The sequence below is a fragment of the Osmerus mordax genome, chromosome 18 (assembly GCF_038355195.1).
Source record: "Osmerus mordax isolate fOsmMor3 chromosome 18, fOsmMor3.pri, whole genome shotgun sequence".
In the NCBI taxonomy this organism is placed as follows: domain Eukaryota; kingdom Metazoa; phylum Chordata; class Actinopteri; order Osmeriformes; family Osmeridae; genus Osmerus; species Osmerus mordax.
The window spans coordinates 2,204,978-2,224,699 of NC_090067.1; the positions used below are offsets into that span (position 1 = coordinate 2,204,978).

At 46.9% G+C, this 19,722-nt stretch overlaps 1 protein-coding gene across 3 annotated transcripts in view; it reads right to left on the reverse strand.

Annotated features, from left to right (window-relative positions):
- Positions 1–678: 678 nt before the first annotated feature.
- LOC136962087 (collagen alpha-1(XIV) chain-like) overlaps positions 679–19,722 on the reverse strand; it is a 67,317-nt gene continuing 48,273 nt past the window's right edge. The window contains exons 11-32 of one of the 3 annotated variants that reach the window (XR_010878885.1): positions 15,443–15,586; positions 15,135–15,299; positions 14,665–14,703; positions 14,391–14,529; positions 13,252–13,394; positions 12,900–13,009; positions 10,608–10,766; positions 9,387–9,464; positions 9,027–9,113; positions 8,704–8,757; positions 8,363–8,458; positions 8,071–8,124; positions 7,888–7,941; positions 7,047–7,100; positions 6,229–6,300; positions 6,018–6,053; positions 5,306–5,372; positions 4,784–4,972; positions 4,515–4,592; positions 3,552–3,707; positions 1,195–1,836; positions 901–986 (exon numbers count right to left, since the gene is read on the reverse strand). Coding sequence is in view for 2 of the 3 variants with exons in the window: in XM_067255719.1 (XP_067111820.1) it covers positions 679–1,037; positions 3,552–3,707; positions 4,515–4,592; positions 4,784–4,972; positions 5,306–5,372; positions 6,018–6,053; positions 6,229–6,300; positions 7,047–7,100; positions 7,888–7,941; positions 8,071–8,124; positions 8,363–8,458; positions 8,704–8,757; positions 9,027–9,113; positions 9,387–9,464; positions 10,608–10,766; positions 12,900–13,009; positions 13,252–13,394; positions 14,391–14,529; positions 14,665–14,703; positions 15,135–15,299; positions 15,443–15,586 (2,333 nt within the window). In the remaining variant the exon portion in view is untranslated. Of the gene's footprint in view, positions 1,837–3,551; positions 3,708–4,514; positions 4,593–4,783; positions 4,973–5,305; positions 5,373–6,017; positions 6,054–6,228; positions 6,301–7,046; positions 7,101–7,887; positions 7,942–8,070; positions 8,125–8,362; positions 8,459–8,703; positions 8,758–9,026; positions 9,114–9,386; positions 9,465–10,607; positions 10,767–12,899; positions 13,010–13,251; positions 13,395–14,390; positions 14,530–14,664; positions 14,704–15,134; positions 15,300–15,442; positions 15,587–19,722 lie in introns of all 3 variants that reach the window. The other 2 variants (XM_067255719.1, XM_067255718.1) reach the window with 2 other exon arrangements.

The window sequence follows — 19,722 nt, forward strand, 5'->3', positions numbered from 1 at the left end:
CATGATTAGAGACACATGAACACAATGAAGATCCATATGCTGAGGTTGAAACCAGCTTCCACTATCAAGTATCAAGAAGTACTTTGATCTCTCACATTACACTGAAATGAAATGGTACACTGTCATGTATACATAACTACTGTTATGTACTTCACAATATTACGTGTTATTATACAATATTATGTAAATATGCATTATGTACTCTACATGCTCTGGTTTGTGTAACATTACGGATAGGCACTTAAAATGTCAAATGTAAAACCTGAAATAGGATGAGTGCAACTAAAGCACTAACTGAGGTGGAGCAGGATCAAATCATAACACAATGCAAACAAAACTCAGAATAAAATTGTGTACAGATTAGTAATGTGTGATCAAATCAATCCTGACCACCTTTGAACAAACCATTTAACACCATTTTATCGATATTAGCCACATCCAACCAAGGATACAGACGTACTGTAGCTTCTAAAACGTCCTCCCATAATTCTGTTCAAAACCCCCTCTCACTTCCCTCGGACCTCCCCGTGACGTCTGACCTTCCATGGCCTCCCTGTGACCTTGGCATCAGGCACTTGATGATAGTTCCTGGACGACAGGCAGAACCCGCAAAAAAAGGAGTGTGGCGATCCGGAAACCTCACCCTCACCCTCGCCTCCCCACCCTTACCCCCCCTCCTCACTCCTGAGTCTCAGTTTTCCGCCCCCCATCCCTCTTCAGTGGCCTCCTCCCCCTCCTCGGCCCCACAGTCTTCCTCACCGCCCCCTCCGCCCCCTCCTCCCCCAGGGACCTGGAGGAGCGGTGGATCCCCGGGGACCTCAGCTCCACGTCCCCCAGGCCCGGGGAGGGCTCGTCGGCCTCCACGGGCTGGGGAGCGGGGTAGTTGGGCTGGTAGTACTCGGAGGGGTAGCCCCCGTAGCGGGCGTAGGGGTCGCCCTCCTCCTCGGCCTCGCCGTAGTTCTGGTAGGTGTTGGCGGGCAGTTGGACTGAGGGAAGAGGGCGCCGCTGGTCAGTTGGCTCAGCGTCGTAGCCCCCCTCTAGAACCACACCCACGGATTGGGAGGACGGGGTCGGGAGGTAGCGATTGGGTTAGCGGGACGAGACACAGGGCGGGGGGTGGGGGTGGGTGAAAGGGGGGGGGGGGGGGGGGGTGAAAGAGAAGTAAAGACACAGACACAGGACAGTGTTACTGACCGAGAGGAAGCAGGAGCTGGAGGGGCTGACAGGGCGTGGCCGCTCTGCCAGAGCTACAGGGTCCATGACAAGAGATCGGCTACCGTGACGTGTGGGAAGGTGGTTGAGGTGCTTTGATTCGACTCCCGGCCGGCACTTATGGGACTCGTTCACTGGTCTCGGGGCATGGAATGGATAGAGATCGAGGGTGCCCTGTTTTAAGGTGGCTTAGTTTGGACTGTAGGCGCGGAGTGTGGTGGGAGGAACATCTATGGTTTTCAAGTCCAACAGAAAGCCCTTTCTAGGTAGCTAACCTACAGCTCACCGATGACTGCTTACTTATCAGACTGTTCCAGTTCCAGTGTGTGTGTGTGTGTGTGTGTGAGTGAGCGTACTGGCATCTGTTACAGTTACAGTAAATGGCTCTGCGTGTGTGTGTGTGTGCACATGCTGACATACAGTATACCCAGCGAGGTTCGACAGTGCACATTTCCGACCGAGGAAGCAGGCATGTGTGACAGGAAGGGAGGGAGATACAACTGGCGATGAGGGACAAACTGAGCACGCCTCGCTCTCCTTCTCCTCTCCTCATTCACTTCTAAACCATGCCAGCGTCCTTTTGTTGGGAACTCCGCTCGGAACCCGTTTAGTACTGTTGTTGTTCTGAGTTAGAGAGGACAGGGAAACAGGAGGGTGAGGATGGGGAGAGAGGGACACACAAACACACACACACACACACACATGCCAAGGGTCAGACATGAATCATGTCCACATGCAGTTTGTACTCACAGACCGGAGTGAATGGACAGAATACAGTGTCCATTCTGCACCGACACTGTATCGCCTCTCCACAGAGAGAGGGCGATAGAGACAGACATCACAATCACTGATGGTCTGAGGGGAGATGCGTACATCGACATCATGCAGGCATGCGCTGATCGTGTCATTTCCTCCACACTCACGGCATGGCGGTTAGGTGATGGAGTCTAGGATCACCTTGAACTTCTTAAGATGCTGAATTGAGCAGTATAATTTGCCAGTCACATCTTAGCAAGGCTTGTCTATCAAGGTGTACAGCCTACTGGATTACGTTGTTTGAAAAATACAGTGAGTGTGGATTTAACCCAATCATATCGCTCTGCTCCATGGCAGAGAGAGCCAATTAGATTAAATGAGTGGATGATTGACAGGGGGCATAGCCCACCCACAATCACGAGGAGGAGGTCATCAAACAACAGTTAAGAATACAGTGTTGCTAAAGTTCAGTATTCTACGGCATTCAGACAGTTAATCGAATGAGCGTCAGTTCAAACCTTGACCCAGTTTTCATTTCAGTCTTTTACTATGAAACATTGAAAGGGAGGGAGGGAGGGAGGGAGGGAGGGAGGGAGGGAGGGAGAGAGAGAGAGAGAGAGAGAGAGAGAGAGAGAGAGAGAGAGAGAGAGAGAGAGAGAGAGAGAGAGAGAGAGAGAGAGAGAGAGAGAGAGAAAGAGGAAGAGGAAGGGAGATACATAGAGGGGGCAGAGAGAGAGAAAGGAGTGAGATGGAGGGAGGTAGAGAGAGAGAGAGAGAGAATAGAGGACAGAAATACATACGGGGGAGAGAGAGTGTGAGACAGAAAGTGAGAGAAAAAGAGGGAGGGACAGAAAGATACATTGAGGGCGAGAGACAAAGGGAAAAAGATAGAAAGAGAGACTTACGGGAGAGAGAATAAGACAAAGGCAGAGAGAGAGGTGGAGAGAGAGAGTTAGAGAGAGAGAGATAGAGCATTCTCTGTGTAAGGTTTGGACTGAGTTCAAGGCTGCATGTCTGTACACAGGCCAGGCCAGTGTGTTTGAGGACACAGAGGGTGGAGGCAGGTGAATGGTCTGTAGTGAAGAGAGCAGCTCAGATTCTACATTCCAGTCTAACTTCTCCAGGAAGGACACCTGCACCACAGACAGATGCCACAAGCTACAATGATACTCCTACCACGACTCCCAACATCACAGGAGCATTAAAAGGAGACTAAAAACTCTTAGTCACACAGTGAATGTTCCAAAAAAGGGACAATCTTTCTACCCTCCCACTCCTACGACACTAGTTTCTGTTGGTCTGACTGTTGAATGCTCGGTAGCTCTGGCCAAATCGGTTGGTCTAGTTTGACAAGTCCTCAGTCCGACGCTGCGATCCCTTCCGTCTCTACGCTGCCTTGTCTAGAGCCTTGTGTTTCGAGGTTGATCTGAACCCCATGCTTTCAGCATCAGTGGTTGCCATGGTAGCTTGGTGGTGTTGCCGAGTGATAAAGCAGTGTTACTTATCTACGTTGTGTTTCTTCTAGCATTGCCCTCAGAGAGGGAGAGAGAGAGAGAGGGGGGGGGGGGGGTAAACATAGCTACCTCCGATGTTGTAGCCCACGCAGGAGTTCTGGTCGCAGTAGCCGGGGGGGCCGCTTGGCCCCACGGGCCCGGGGACGCCAGGACGCCCGGGGGAACCGGGGTTACCGGGCCTGCCAGACACCCCGGGGCTGCCCGTACGACCCACACCTGGAGGACCTAGGGGAGGGGGGGGAGGAGGAAGAAGTGAGGGGAGGGAGAGCACAGAGGAGAAGGGTAGAGGAGGAGGGGGGCAGGAGCAGCAGAGAGGGGAGGAGAGGGTGGAGAGTGTAGGGGAGGAGGGGGCCAGGAGCAGCAGAGAGGGGAGGAGAGGGGGTAGGAGGCGAACGACATGCGGAGAGAAGAAAGGGGAAGGAGAGGAGGAGCGGAGAACGAGGTGAGAGGGTGGAGGAGAAGGCGGGGTGGAAAGAGGGTGGATTGGTGAAAAGAGAGGAAAGATGCCGAGAGGGTGGTGAGGGGAGGGGAGGTAAGAGGGAGAAATGGAGAGATGGGAGAAGGGTAGGTGAGGAGGAGGTGACAACATGCAGCAGGATATGCAGTATTTAGATATCCTCTTCTCATCTACCCCATGGGGGCCATCGTGACTCATAAGTGGGTTGCCATGTTTTGGAGTGCTCCTCCGCACAGGTCCGTGGTCTCCCCTGTGAACTAATCTGGCAACCACTTCAGGAGTCCAATCAACGCCCCTGTATCAGTGTCACTACAATCAACACCCGAGTCAACAGCTGTAACCCCTCTGGGTTTCATTACACCGGAGCAGAGAATCATTGTAAACAACAATAACAACAGTTACAGACTGTCACTGAACTCTCCTCGATCAAGAGTTTGAAACGCAAAAGTACAGCCGACCTTACGTTTCTCTATTACCTCGCAGGTGATTTTCTCTCCCAATAGCTATTGTCATGTTGAGGTGTCTAGATTCAGTTTTAGGAGGAAGTTTGGCAAAACAGGCATTGCTCTGGTTACCTGGGGGCCCTGAGGGGCCGCGAGGACCCTGGACTCCTACACCTGGATTTCCCTTCTCGCCCTTCTCTCCTGTCTGACCTGCACACACACACACACACAGTCACACACACACACACAAAACATATTATCATAAAAGGCCACATACACACACACACACACAAAATAATCTCCCACTAAAAAGAAAAAGTTCCCACTAAATGGCAGTATGCTACATTTCATATCGGCCAGCCACCAGGTGGCAACAGCCCTCCCTGTGAGTAGCCCCGTACCTCTGGCCCCAGGCTGTCCATTCTCTCCGTTGGAACCGGGGAACCCTGGTCTGCCTGAGGGCCCCTGCTCCCCCTGGGGCCCCGGGGTGCCCTGCCTGCCCGGCTCCCCAGGAGGGCCCGGTACGGTGCGGATGGACACCGGCTGGCTGGGCACGTGGTTAAGGATGGAGTTGTAGCGAGCCATGTGACCTGGGGGACACGAGAGGTCAGTGTTCGTGGAGATCAGGGATCACAGACAGGTGGTCAGGGAGTTCTCAGAGCACACTCAGAAAGAAAGAGTTCTTAAAAGGTTAGTCAGTTGCTAGTCAGGAACGTTTTGAAGAACTCAATAAGAACTTGTGTATATTTTTCACTCACACACTTGCACAACCAAGCACACTCTTATACACGGCACATTTATTTACAGTACATGCGGTCTTTAACACACACCACACCACCCACACACCACACCACCCACACACACACACCACACACACCACACCACACCACACACCACACACACACCACAGAAGGCTCACTCACTCTGTATCAGCTGTTCGCAGACCTGGCGAGCGATGGCCTGCACTGACGACTGGGACTGCAAGTCACCCTGAGGAGACGACAATACACGCTGACAACCTGCTCCCAGATAACGGCCCGACACCACAGCACTGCAGCTTCCAACACAGCTTCCCAGCTCCCTCGGGCTGCGCTGCTCACCACTCACACACCCTCGCCGCTAATAGTATCAGCTTGGAACAGAAGTCTTATTTGGCGACTCCTCAAATCTGAATAACAACTGCTCGTTTATTCAGTCGGAAAGAAATATGCCTTGTTGCCAAGAGTCGGGCGTTGCCAGGGAGTCTAAGCTCAATGCATGATTAAGAACGCATTCAGAGCTTGAAGTAGATGTTACAGAAAATCTCAAAAACTCACTAACTGCCACTGGGACTGTTGATAACCCAATTTTTTTTCCACAAAATACAGCTGTTTGTTCCAGTGCTTATGAACTATAAATAGATTCTTAGAATTATGCAGCTCATTATTGTGTTCCTGAGCAGTAGGATCCGATGAAATGTATCTTTTCAGAAAGAATGTTGGTAATTGTAGACAAGCAGACAATTCAAGAGAACCTCCACACCCTGCAGCTGACTAATTACAGGAGGAGAGGAGAGAAAACAGGAAGAAGACAGGAGAGGAGAGATGAGGAGAGAGAAGACAAGAAGAAGACAGGAGAGGAGGTGAATCGACTTACTCTTTCCCCCTTTTCGCCCTTAGTCCCAGAAGGACCCTGCAGAGGGAGACAGAAGGCGAGAACACAAACTGAGGTGAGCCTATCTGTCTCCTCAGTAACACAATATTACCCACACAACCTCATACGTTATCTGTTGACATGCAGGGCTACATTGTCTTCTACGTTATCTGCAGAAGGGGTTTATGGGATCCTGGAGGATCACGTGACTCACAGGAGGCCCATGGTCTCCCTGAGAGCCTGGAGGTCCACCGGAACCTGGGGCCCCGGGAGCTCCTGGTGTTCCCTGTGTGTGTGTGTGTGGGGGGGGGGGGGGGGGGGGGGGGGGGGGCGATGAAGGAGAAGAGGAGGGTAATGAGAAGTAGGGTGCAGAAAAGGAGAGGGAGAAGGTTAGAAAGAGAGAGGAGGTGGAGTGAATGAGGAGGGGGAGACATTGTCATTATTAAGGCATAGTTACATTTAAATCATTTTAAATCACTTTTCATTTCATTTTGTTGTTGAACCTTTATTTATCCAAAGCAACATGCAAATAGTGCATCGAGAAAGGACAGCGGAAGATCAAGGATCAGAAGTGCAAAGTTCTAACAGCATTTTGATAGTCCGAGTCAAGGTACGGTCTGTATTTAGCAGGCCCAGCACAAGGTCATCACATCTCAGCTACAAGGCAGGATGCACAATAATAACATCTACAGTACAACAATAACATCTCAACTGCACTAGTGTCAGGGAGTCAGGTGGCTGAGCGGTGAGGGGATCGGGCCAGTAATCATAAGGTTGCCAGTTCGATTCCCGGCTGTGCCAGATGGCGTTGTGTCCTTGGGCAAGGCACTTCACCCTACTTGTCTCGGGGGGAATGTCCCTGTACTTACTGTAAATCGCTCTGGATAAGAGCGTCTGCTAAATAACTAAATGTAAATGTAGTGTGTCTAGTGCAGTGCATCGAAATCAACAGAATTTCATAATATATAAAGTTGAAGAGTTTGTTTTGTAAATGATGGCTAAAGCTCAGCTTCCTGGATGACAGATACTTACCATGGTCCCTGAGGGCCCCTCCCGACCCTGGGGCCCATCTTTACCAGGCAGGCCCTGGAGACAAGAGGAGCACATACGTTAACAGAGCTTAGGATAGCCAATCACATACCTACAGTATTGTACAGAGCTCCAAATATGTTAGCATAGCTTAGCATAGGCAGTCATATACTAGTACTATGCATAGCACCAAATGGGTCATATCCCTATGGCAGAGCACCACATACAATATCATAGTTTAGTTTAGTTAGTCATGTCCCTACTTTGCAAAGTACAACATACAGCTTAGCTTAGCACAACCAGTCATTTCCACACGGCAGAACACCAAATACAGTAGCTTAGCCAGTTATATCCACACTATACACAGTAGGGGTGGGCATCTTTTGGTACCTCACGATTCAATTCAAATCGATTCTTGGTTTCACGATTCGATCGATTTTTCTCGATTCGTAATCAAATTTCATTCAATGTGCTTACATTTGATTCCAGTTTGCTGTTTAATGTTACTTGTTTTTATTTGACTGTGATAGGCAGTTAAGTGTTGAAGAAAAAAATCACAATGCATTAAAACCTTGAAATGTATTGTTTTTCTTGCAGTTTCGTAAACTCATTGTAATAAAAAATATATATTTTTATTTTATATATATATATATTTTGTATTTTTCGATTTTTGAAATTTGAATCGCTAGAAGGCTGAATCGCTATTCAAATGCAAATCGATTTTTCCCCCACCCCTAATACAGAACACCAGATATTGTTTGCTAACTAAGCATCCAAAAGGTATGGCTGCTGTAGCTTGTGTTGTGAGACCTCCAGGTGGGAGGTGACAGGTGAGTGATCTTACCCTGGGGCCAGGTGCTCCGTCTCGGCCTGGTGAACCAGAAGGTCCTGGTACTCCCTTGAGCCAAGACACAACAATGGTTAAAGGTACTCCATGATTCAATCCAAGGCCTTAGTGTGTGTGTGTGTGTGTTTACCTGTGTAAGTGAGTGAGTGTGGGTGGGTGAGTGTTTGTGTCACTCCCTACCTGCGTCCCTGTGGGACCAGCATCTCCCTTCTCCCCTGTCTCCCCGCGAGTACCCTGAAACAGAGAAAACATAATCTTTATCTGAAGCCCATTCTAACCCAGAGTGTGTGTGTGTATGTTTGTGTGTGTGTTGTCGGTTAGTGTTGTGTGTGTTTTATGCGTGTTTGTGTCCATGTTTCATGTGTGATTGCTTGTGTATGTGTGCATCCGTGTAGATGTGTTACATTTGTATGTGTGTGTGGGTGTGTGTCGGTTAGAGCATGTGTGTACTGGGTGTGTGTGTGTGTGTTACCGGGGATCCTATGATGGAGCGACCGCTGGGGCCCTGGGGACCAGGAGGGCCCTGAGGCCCCTGAACTCCAGCATCTCCTACAGGCCCCATCGGCCCCTGAGACCGGGAGGAGGGGAGGGAGTGGAGGGGGGGCAGATAGTGAGAGAGAGAGAGAGAGAGAGAGAGAGAGAGAGAGAGAGAGAGAGAGAGAGAGAGAGAGAGAGAGAGAGAGAGAGAGAGAGAGAGAGAGAGAGAGAGAAAGAGAGAGTGTTTCAGGCTGCATTGATTCTTAATAGAATGTGTGACTGCATGTGGTGGTGTGTGTGTGTGTGTGGGAATGTATGTGTGTGTGTGTATTGTACCACGAGGCCTGGTTCCCCACGCTCTCCTCTCGCTCCTCTGATTCCAGAGCCTCCCTGTTTAAAACACACGCACACACACACACACGCAGGCAGGTGTCATGAAGTGAACCACATCCTACAGATCACATCAAACCACTATTATAAAAGAGAGGAGAGTTGACAGGAAGGAGAAAATAAAAAATATGAGCACAAAACACAATTAGATCACAAGTGTGTGGGCATGTGTATGTGCAGGGGGGGGGGTGGTCCTCACAGGTATGTGTATGTATTTGTGTAGTTGTGTGTTGGAGGGTGAAAGGGGGGTGGGGGGAGGGGGTTCTCACAGGGGGTCCGGTGGGTCCTGGGGGGCCCTTGCTGTCCTGGGTGCAGGTGCAGGCTTTGGGCAAGGCGGGGCAGTCCTCCTCCTTCCTCTGTGGGTCACCACCACCACCACCACCACCACCACAACAGATGAGAACAGATGTGATGTGCAGAACAAGTGATATGACCTTACAAAGCATGACATCAAGACACATGACAGAACTTAACACATCATCAAGGACAGTAAAATAAAGGTGATATGAATATAATATAAAGGTAAGCGGTTAAATGGCCGGTGGGGGAGTGGGGGTGGGGGTGTTAAAAGGACAGTTCACAGTAAACACATGTTAAAGGGACAGTTCACAGTAAACACAGCCACCCACCAGGCCTGGCAGGTCACAGCACTTGTCTCTGCTGGCCCAGGAAGTACTGCACACGATGTCAAAGGACTGGAGCTGGAACTGGAGAACCAAACCAGAGACACACAACATGCGTCCACACGATGATTACACACAGGCACAATGAACACACACGTACACAAAGTCACACGCGGGGAACAGTTTCAGAGAACGCAGCTATGCAAAAGTTTCCACTTCCCCAAAAAGTAGTTCTGACACCCAGTCCTGGAAACACAGACCTTCAAAAAACCAAATCGAGGGAGGGATCTGTTTCATGTGTGTCTTGTGATGTTTCGGTGATAATCTGATCACTATTCAGGTTTTACTGGATGACGGAGACTTTCAGGTCCCATCGGCTCAGAGAGCAAGATTGTCTTCTAAGATCCATTATTGATCAGAAACTTCAAAAGCCTTGTTCAGTCTCTCTGCCACTCTGCCCTGTAGTCTGCAGTCTGGAGGGCTGGAGGAGAAGTTTGAACTTTCAAAGAGGAGAGAGGCTGATCAAGCCTATCAGAGAGAGAGAGATGGAGAGAGAGAGAGAGGGGGGGGGGGAGAATTAGAGGGAGGAAGAGAGAGAGAGAGGAAGGAGAGAAAGAGAGGGAGGGAGAGGGAGTGCGAAGGAGGGGAGGGAGTGAGAAGGGTAAAGTCTGGTGGCTGTGTCTGCAGCAGGATATCTGGGTTATTTATGGAAACAGGAAAGTAAGACTGTGAAGACGTGCAGCGATTTAATCTCTTCTTTTGTCTCCATCACCGTGGACTCAAAGGAGCCGGAACAGAGACAGAAAACTCTCTTTTCAAAGGTATCTGATCGACCACAGTGTCAGAGTTGAACTTTGAACCCTCCTGTCTAAAACTGTCTCCTCAGTTTGGATTACATTCATATGCCCCCCTCCCTCCCGAGAGTTGAGCAGGTACGGATTTTAAATGTGTGGCTTCTGTGAAAACATTCCAACCAAATCAAACACAACAGAAGTATTTCATCAATTTGTTTGCTGCACTGACCTTAGAGCAGACAATGTCAAACGAATTGGATGTACACATTTTCGACCTCTGTCAGACTTTCAGTCTAACTGCACTCCTACACGCTCCCCGGGGTTCTAATTTCCACGTCCGTCAACTTGCTAGTCGAGTACACACTGCACTCCCTCGAGCAGGGAGCAGCACTTCTTATTCCCGCCCCTGTCAGCTGCCCAGTCGTCTACTTACGGGAGCAGAGTTGTCCTTCTTGGCTCGGGAGCGCACCATCCTGCCCAGCACCTCCAGCCCGTCTGCCGTGATGTTCCCCGCCGCGCCGATGCTTTTCTCCGCCACCAGCTTGCAGTCGATCAGCGCCTTGGCACTCGTCTTACTGATGGCCACGTGCAGCTGTGAGGGGAGGAGACATTAAACAAACACAACCAGAAAACCTCTTCTGGGGGGTCGATCACAGAACGATCACGCTGAACGCGTTTGCGTTGCGCCTACGTTCGCGCATTCTGACGAGAAAGCGCCCCCCCCCCCCCCGCAGCACTTTGAGGGCATTTGTAGATGTAGTAAGTGACCCAGCTACAGATGGACCCAGGCTAGACCCGGGCTAGCTGTAAGAACTCTTCTTTTTCCTTTTTCTGGATCAACTACTTGAGGTTCCATAAATCACCCTGACGTGCCGGGTGACTGTAGCCATAGAGAAAGAAAACAGCCTACGTGTCGCTGGGAGAGCAGCTGTGGGTCCGACTGCACACACGGAGCCGGGTTCAAAGGGACACAGGCTTTAAAACTGAGCAAGCCTGGTCTGTAATTTCGGACATATTTCGGTGCGAGGTCGGAAACCAGAACGGCAGAGCGGCAGACAGGCCCCAGAGGCTTAGCGATGTCGCCGTGACGATATTCAGCCCTCTCGCAGGCAGAAGAGACACCAATTACTCTCTAATCCATTGAAGCTGAGGAAACAAAGGTATTTTTACCCACTTGCTGTATTGTCAGGAAATGGTATACGCCAGCTCTTCCTTGCTCTTCCTATTCAACATTGTGTCACTTGGTAAGAGCTTGAGAAAACCTTGCTCTCAATCAGACAAGCCTGCTGATGACTCCCACAAAATAAAGCTGATGAGGAGATCATCATGAAATGTCTAATAAACTGACATTTTAACTTTTTCCTTACGATGAAACACTGTTGCAGTGAGGCTGTGAGACAGGAGATTGTGAGTAGGGATGTAACAATATCAAAATCTCACGGTACGATACAATTTCGATATTGACCTCACGGTACGATATTTATTGCGATATTGTGGAAAAGCTCACGTTATTGTTAAATAGCTCACGATAGTGTTTGTGATGATAATAGCAAAAAGATACTGACATTTATTCTGCTTTTGCCAGTCAACAGGCAATTTATTGTTGTATTTATGGATCATGACAACATAAAACGCTGATCACATAGTGCTTTTAAAGTGCAAGTTGTAGTCAGGAACATCAATATTCTGTATAATAATATTTGGTTGCATAACTGATTCTTCTGTGCAATGTTCAAGTTAAGAAGCAACTAGAACAATTGTAAACAATAGGGAATTCCCTTTAAGTGCAAACAACGATCAAGTTAAGTCAGGTTTAAATGTGCAAGGCAAATACAGCCTTTTAAAACTGGTATTTAGGAACATAACTTAAACTTAAATAAAATAGTCAGTCAAAAAGCCTTTAAAAAAAAACTGACCTATCATTTAGCTTATGTTCACATTTTTCATCAGAAAGATCAAAATATCTACATTGCAAGGGAGAAGAAAAAAAAAAAGTAAAAATAAATAAATCCTTAAACAGTCTGGCAAAAAGCCTTCTGAAAAACACTGACCTATCCTTTAGCTAATGTTCAAGTTTTTCTGCCTCCTTCAGGGTTTTTTGACCGGAGATTACTTTCTTTGTGAGAGAATCTGCAAACTTTTCGGGATGATGGGTTGTCAGATGACTTCGCATGTTGCTTGTGTTTCCCGTGTTGTATCGCAGTTTACTGTGGCAGTCCTTGCACATAGTCCATTGTCTGTCCACCACCTTCTCTCCTTTTGCGTCTTTTGACACGGCGAAACCAAAATGTTTCCAGACATCTGATTTAAAAGCTGCAGGGTCTCAACCCTGCAGCTCAAGGGGCTTGTTTTCATCCTTACAAGTATCGCTGTCGGCCATGCTGGCTTGCTGTGAGCTTGTGTGGACAGCGTGCAGCGTGCAATCCTATTGGCTTAACAATGTTTTTTGTGACGACGCAGCGCAAAGGATCATGGTCTATGTAGTTAACAATGATTTGTTCCGCGGGACTGTGTTTATTCCTCTTGCTTTTTGACGGACACCTGTCCTTTTAATATTGTAACCCAACCACGACGATATCGAGACACGTTTACCACCGCGATAGCGCGATATCGTTACATCCCTAGTTGTGAGACAAGGAGGTCGTGAGACAGGAGGTCGTGAGACACGAGGTCGTGAGACCGGGAGGTCGTGAGACAGGTAATGGTGAAGGGTTTGGCCTCTGACCTTGTGGAAACTGCCATAGAACAGCTTCTTAATCTCAGGACCCTCGAAGGTGACTGTCTGGAACTCTGCCTTGTAGTCGTAGTTGAAGAAGGTCAGGGTCTTTCCACCATCTATGAATGAGTCACAACATCTCCTCTAAATCAACAGTTTAAGGCATACTTATCTTGTTAAACAAACAGGCTCAATCTTGTTTAGCATATTGTTAAACAAACAAAATGTCTATAAAGTTGCTTTGCTATGAATATACACATTTGAACGCGGGGAGCAAGCCTTGAGACTGCTGGTGAACACAGCACACAACCATGGGTTTCTCCCCGGTGACAACCTTGCATTGCATCCCATAATAACTCACTGTCCAGGATGACGCCCACCAAGGGTTCGTTGTCCTTGTTGAGGATCTCCCACAATGCAAAGGGCTCCTCGGGCGTCTCAGGCAGCAGACGGAACAGCATGGAGATGGTGTAGTCAGACGGCAGGCCCTCCGGGTGGATGTACCTGGGGTCAGAGGTCAGGACCTTCAGATGCGAGCACACCTAAGACACCTGGTGGACTGGCTAGTAAGTCAAGCGCAACCCTAGTGGCAGCCCTACCTGCAGTGTTGTGCACGTTCATACCTCTCATGAACTAGATCAAAGTTCAGTTCATACAAGTAAATATGAATCGTTCACGTTCATAGTTCGACATTTAAATTCTGAAGTAGTTCATAGTTCAGTTCATCTCATAGTTTTAAGGAGTGTGTTTACTGTGTGTAAAAATCCTGCAAAAAATAATAAGGTGCATCAGATCAGATGTAGTCGCTGAGTCTGCGTCTGCTTTCACTTGCCATTTTTATGAGACGGAGAGCTGTTGTCTTGGAATACGTTGCTTGTTTGGTCTACGTGTGTGCGATGAATCATGGGGAACGTAGTGCGAAGTCGAGTTAGTGGGTTTAGGTTAGGCTACATAGCGAACATTTTACAGGCACTGAGCAACGACATGGTGCAAGCATTTGATTTAGACAGCGTCTCTAACGTTTTAGCTAGACCTCAGATGATATGAACGTGTTCACCGTTCAAATTCATTATTTGTCATTAAGTTGCGTTCAGTTCATCGTTCTCATGAAAATGAACGTGTTCAATGAACGCGTTCTTTTGCACAACACTGCCTACCTGGTGGGCTGGGCTACTAAACCAAGTGCACCCCTAGTGGTAGCCCTACCTGGTGGGCTGGGCGACTAAACCAAGTTCACCCCTAGTGGTAGCCCTACCTGGTGGGCTGGGCTACTAAACCAAGTGCACCCCTAGTGGTAGCCCTACCTGGTGGGCTGGGCAACTAAACCAAGTGCACCCCTAGTGGTAGCCCTACCTGGTGGGCTGGGCAACTAAACCAAGTTCACCCCTAGTGGTAGCCCTACCTGGTGGGCTGGGCTACTAAACCAAGTGCACCCCTAGTGGTAGCCCTACCTGGTGGGCTGGGCTACTAAACCAAGTGCACCCCTAGTGGTAGCCCTACCTGGTGGGCTGGGCCAGCATGGCATCGTTGTGCAGGTGGAAGCTGGGGAAGCTGTTGAAGGTGCCAGGCTCCATGGAGACTCCTGCTACACTGCCATACAGGTGCTGCACCAGCCCAAACATCTCCATCATCCTGAAACCTGAAACACACACACACGCACACGTCATGTACACACACGAGCAAGGCGCACACACACGCGCCCACAGTGATTTGGCATTGACAGTTGTGAGAGGACATGAAAAGACCCCCTCTTTCCCCAGTAAGGATGTCGTACCTGGCATGGTGCTCCCACTCATCGCCACCGAGGGACAAGCTAGGACACAGAACAACATCACACATCCATACAGTAGTGTTAAGTCCACACATTACTGCTCTATTACACCAAGCTACAACCAAACACTGGGTAATATAAGGCACATGTCACTCACTAAACTAGACTCGATTAGAGTAATCAAATTTAGGTCAACTAAATGGATGATAAGGTAACTGGTACATACTGGACTAGGCTGGGGTAGACTAGAGTAATTCAACTCAGCTAAACTAAACAATGATAGATTAAGAAGTAACTGTTACCCAATAGACAAGGCTAGGGTAATCAAACTCGGCCAAACTCACCAGACCAGACTAGACTAGAGAAATCAAACTCAAGTAAACCCACTAGACTGGACTAGACTAATCAAAATGAGCTAAACCCACCAGACTATGTTAGACCAGACTAGATCACAGTAATCAAACTCAGCTCACTGGCGGAGGCGGCCTCGCAGACGAAGGTGACCAGCTTCTCCTCGATCTTCTCGAAGGCGTCCAGATCATCCACAAAGAACACGTGTCTGTCGCTGGGCTTACTGGCGATGCTCACCAGCTCCCCGTAGTCAGCGTCGGCAAAACCGATGGCAAACACGATGTAGCCTGGGGGGGTGGGTGAACAACACGGTCCCTTACTTCTGTCTCTGTCCCCCCCCCCCCCATCTGTCTTCCCTCCTCCTCCTCCCCCCCCCCCCCCCCCCCCCGTCCGTCCGTCCGTCGGTCCGTCCGTCCGTCCTGCCACTCACCCTCCACCTGCATCTCCTTGGAGACCTTGTTGACGTCGTCTTGGGAGCGCCCGTCCGTCAGGACCACCAGCACCTTGGGGATGCCCCTCCGCACCCCGCCCTCCACCGTGAAGATGGAGTCCTTCACATGCTGGATGGCCCGGCCTGGAGGGAGGGGGGGGGTGGAGAGAGAGAGAGAGGAAGAGAGAGAGATATAGAGAGAGGGAGAGAGAGGGAGATAAAAGACACACACATATAGACAGACAGATAGAGAGAGAGAAACAGAAAGAGAGAGACAGGGAGAACAATAACAAACTTAACTTAAATGCACAGAACAATCCTTGCCCATCCCCAATCACTGAAAAAGACTTGGGGTCCCTCTGTGAACGCTGTTAAGATCTGGATAAATTAGTGCAGCTCTAGTGAAGTCAAGATAACTGCCTCTGGGGGACGGGTGTGTTTAAAACACTGATTATACCGCACTGTTTCAAGGCATTCTCAGGAAGCTAGGACTGCATCCTTCACACCTCCTGATTACAATGGTTGACTCACCCTCCTGTAGGTATGGAGGACAAACGCTCCCAATGTCATCAGAATACAGAGTTCCTAACTTCACCAAAAGTTCATTTCAATGTTTTTCTCATTTAGCCGTGTAGGTGGGCTGACAGGAAGAATGACAGGAGGGTTGACAGGAGGGATGACAGGAGGGATGAAAGGAGGGATGACAGGAGGGACTGTAATGGTGGTCAACCTGTTAATTATTTTCCACTTCCATGTTATGCACCAGACACATTATTATCCTGTCAATTGTTTATTTATAACTAACTTAAATGGTAGACCTCTACAGCAATCAAACACAAAAATGAACCAGACCACAGATTACACTCCAAATATTTTTTTCATTTAGTTTATCAGTACAACAATAAAAAATAAAAAAAATACTAATAATAATAAAATTCACTCTGTGAAGTAGATACCTGTAAATTACAGGAGGGATGACAGCAGAATGGTAACAGAAGGGATGATAGGATGTATGACAGAAGGGATTAAAGGAAGGATGACAGAAGGGATGACAAGAGGGATGACAGGATGGATGACAGGAAAGCACTTCTGGTCACCTGCCTGCTGAACTCCACAGCCTTGTAAACTCTCGATCTGATTGGTAGGTTTCACCTGGTGAAATCTAAATGTAGATCTTCTGCACTGTATATCAGATTCCTGTCACAGTGCTACTTTACTACAATTGTTATTGGGTGTGCTTTGCCTTCGGCAAGGGCACAACCTTTGTTCTCTCACATATATATTATTATTATTTCTTTTTGCCCCCCTAAAACTCAGTCAATATTTGGCCTACATAGACAACCTAGGTGTCAAAAGTTTCGTCTTGGTAGCGATTGAGTTGCTTCTATTGGGATTTACGTTCTGTTGCATGGTTTAAGTGGAAATTAAGTTTTTGTGGCGAAAAGTGAAGCTAACGGTGGCTAACTTGCTAGCCACAGTCAATGACGCTACTTACGTCACTAACTTCACGAAAACTCGCGTGACTACCTCTAGCAGAACATTAGTTTAGCAGCTCGTTAACTTCTGGGAGATAGCTAAGCTAACTGCTTTACTGCAAGGGAGCTGCAGAAACGCCACAAGCAAAGAGGCCAGGGTGATAACTATTTACAAATTTTACTTTGTGATATGACACACAATTGTGACGTCTAATGTACAATATAAGCTTTTATTAAGGAAATACATCTACTTTCGGAAACAGTAGTCTACTATGTCACTGAAGTATTAGCATCATGACATTAGCCTCTGTTGGCCGGGCAACACATACTACAGTGGTCTATGATGCATCTGTTTTCAATCGTTAAAATAAACATTCCTCACAAATACATTTTCGTTGTAGGATTTATTATGACATTACATTACAAGTAAACGATTTGTGGGTGAAATTATCATTACCTGTGGTTTCAAACCAGTGTTGCTCACTGCAACGCTGTAGCCTACGCGAGACACTACAAAAACATCTACACAGCTGTAGGAAGTCAAACGGCGACAGAACATGTTCGGCACTCCCCTTACTTAAATCAAAAGTCTATCTAACTACTAACCTTAACTTCATTGCCACAGCCTAAACTTTGTCAATCTGTTCATGAAAATAATTAATTTCAGCCTAAACCGTACAACGGAACGTTAAATCAAATTCAACCAACGCAATCGCTACCAAGACGAACACAGCAGTAGTCTAGTAGTACTAATTTACCGGGGCAGCTTCTCCACACAGGGCTATATCGCATTTTGTGTTGTTACTGACAATGATCGCTACCAGTGAGCTTTTTATGAATGAGCGATTTTCCACTAAATAAATGTCAAGCTTATTTACCTTTTTGGGGGGCATATTTTCAGTTAGCAGATGGTACTGTTTGAATCGCGATTCCATCTTCTACTGCCGGTAACGTCGTAGAATAATCTTCAAAGGGGGTTCTTTATTAATGAATGAATGCAATATGAGTAGGCTAAATGCCTGAAAATATCACGAGAAGGGAACTAAATGCCTGAAAATATCACGAGAAGGGAAAACTTAAAAGGACGTTTAAGTCATAGAGATTAAGTCAATTTTTACACCGGTCTGCCAAATTTCTTCGTTTTGATTCAGCTATGAGGCTGCCTCTTGCAGGGGAAATGAGAAGACATCATATTTCATTCTACACTTCACTCGTATTTTGAGTTTTAAATGAGCAGCAAAAAAAAGACGCTTTTAAATCTATGTAATCTTTATAAATAATAAGTAGTCCCTATGCATTTTTATATAAAATATACAGAAATATCAGTTGTAAAAATGTCATTATAAAACGGACCCCTGTGCAACCGACGCAAGCAAGCACACCCTTCAATTTCCCCAGAAATTGTACCCTCTCTAGTTTGTAGTTACAATGGTAAATTATGAAATTTAATTTCTTCACTAGAAAAGACAAACCAAATATATATAATATTATATGTGCTTAACCATAAGAGCATTAGATTGTATTTGCATATTTTTACAGAAAATACTCAATACTTTTGTTGACATTTAATTGTTGCTATTTTGTGTTCTCTATTATTGAATGTTACCTCTTTTTAACCTTTTACTGCCTAAGCCAACATTCCAAACATTCCATATGCTGTTGAAATATGATATTCATATTAATATGCAAATTTTATGAATTTTCATATTAAATCATACACCTTAACTGTTGACACCAAATTGAAGAACAGAACTAGGGGATTTTTATGATGTGAATAAATATATGATTACTTAAGGCAAATCATATTTTATCAAGGTGATTTCAGGCAGCCATTTTTTACAAAAACTTCTCCATCCACCATACCTCATCAGACAACTTCATTTTTAACCACTTTAATTACAAGATGGAGGAAAACTTTGAGCAGGTGGAATATCCACAAATCTGTGGGCAATGTAGAACAGAAGACAGATTAGAAATATCATATTTTGATTAAAAGTTATGACCATTCTAGTGACTACATGGAAACACGTGGAAACATGGGGAAACCGAAATTTCTCTGCCCCAAAAGTAGCTAGCGCTATGGCTGGATACTCCTCTCGATAACTAAAAAGCGTTGGAGTTTCTTCCACAATCGACCGAATTGGCCAAACAAGGCATGTACATTTAGCTTACAGTGTATATAATCTAGCTAGTTAATGTTGTTTTTCTAAGTTTTTTAGAAATCTGCTCAAATCGAGGCTAAACAGTGCTACTAACGTCATTACTGCCTGTCCTGCCGGACACGGCAGGACAGGCAGGTCACTCCCACAAACAAATTCTTCGTAAGTAAAAAGTTTAGACTTTTAATTGACAATATTGACAACACATATTAATAAACTTGTCTTTACTCAGAATATCGTCTCAGATTTCAATTCGAAGCTGTAAATCTAACACTGTAGGCAATCTCCCATGGTCTCCGCTCTGGCTCCGCCTCGAAAAACAATGGCTGCCGTTGCAGACGATACATTTATTTTCCCCTCCCAGTAACCCCTTAACCAATGATATGTACTTTGAGCTTAACTTGTCATGAGTATCTGGCAGTTTTCAGAAATAAAATCGGTGATTGGACGGCAAAGATATTAAGGCGGGTCTTATGGGTCTTTTTCGACCCATATTTGAATGGTCCGGCTAGATGACTTATTCTCAAATCTAATAATATTTTATGCCCAAAGCGTTACTTGAAGGGTTAATAAAGTGAACAGAATTTAAAATACGGTTGGACTAAGCGCTGTCCTAGACAGAGAACATTCTTCAGAAGACCTGGGT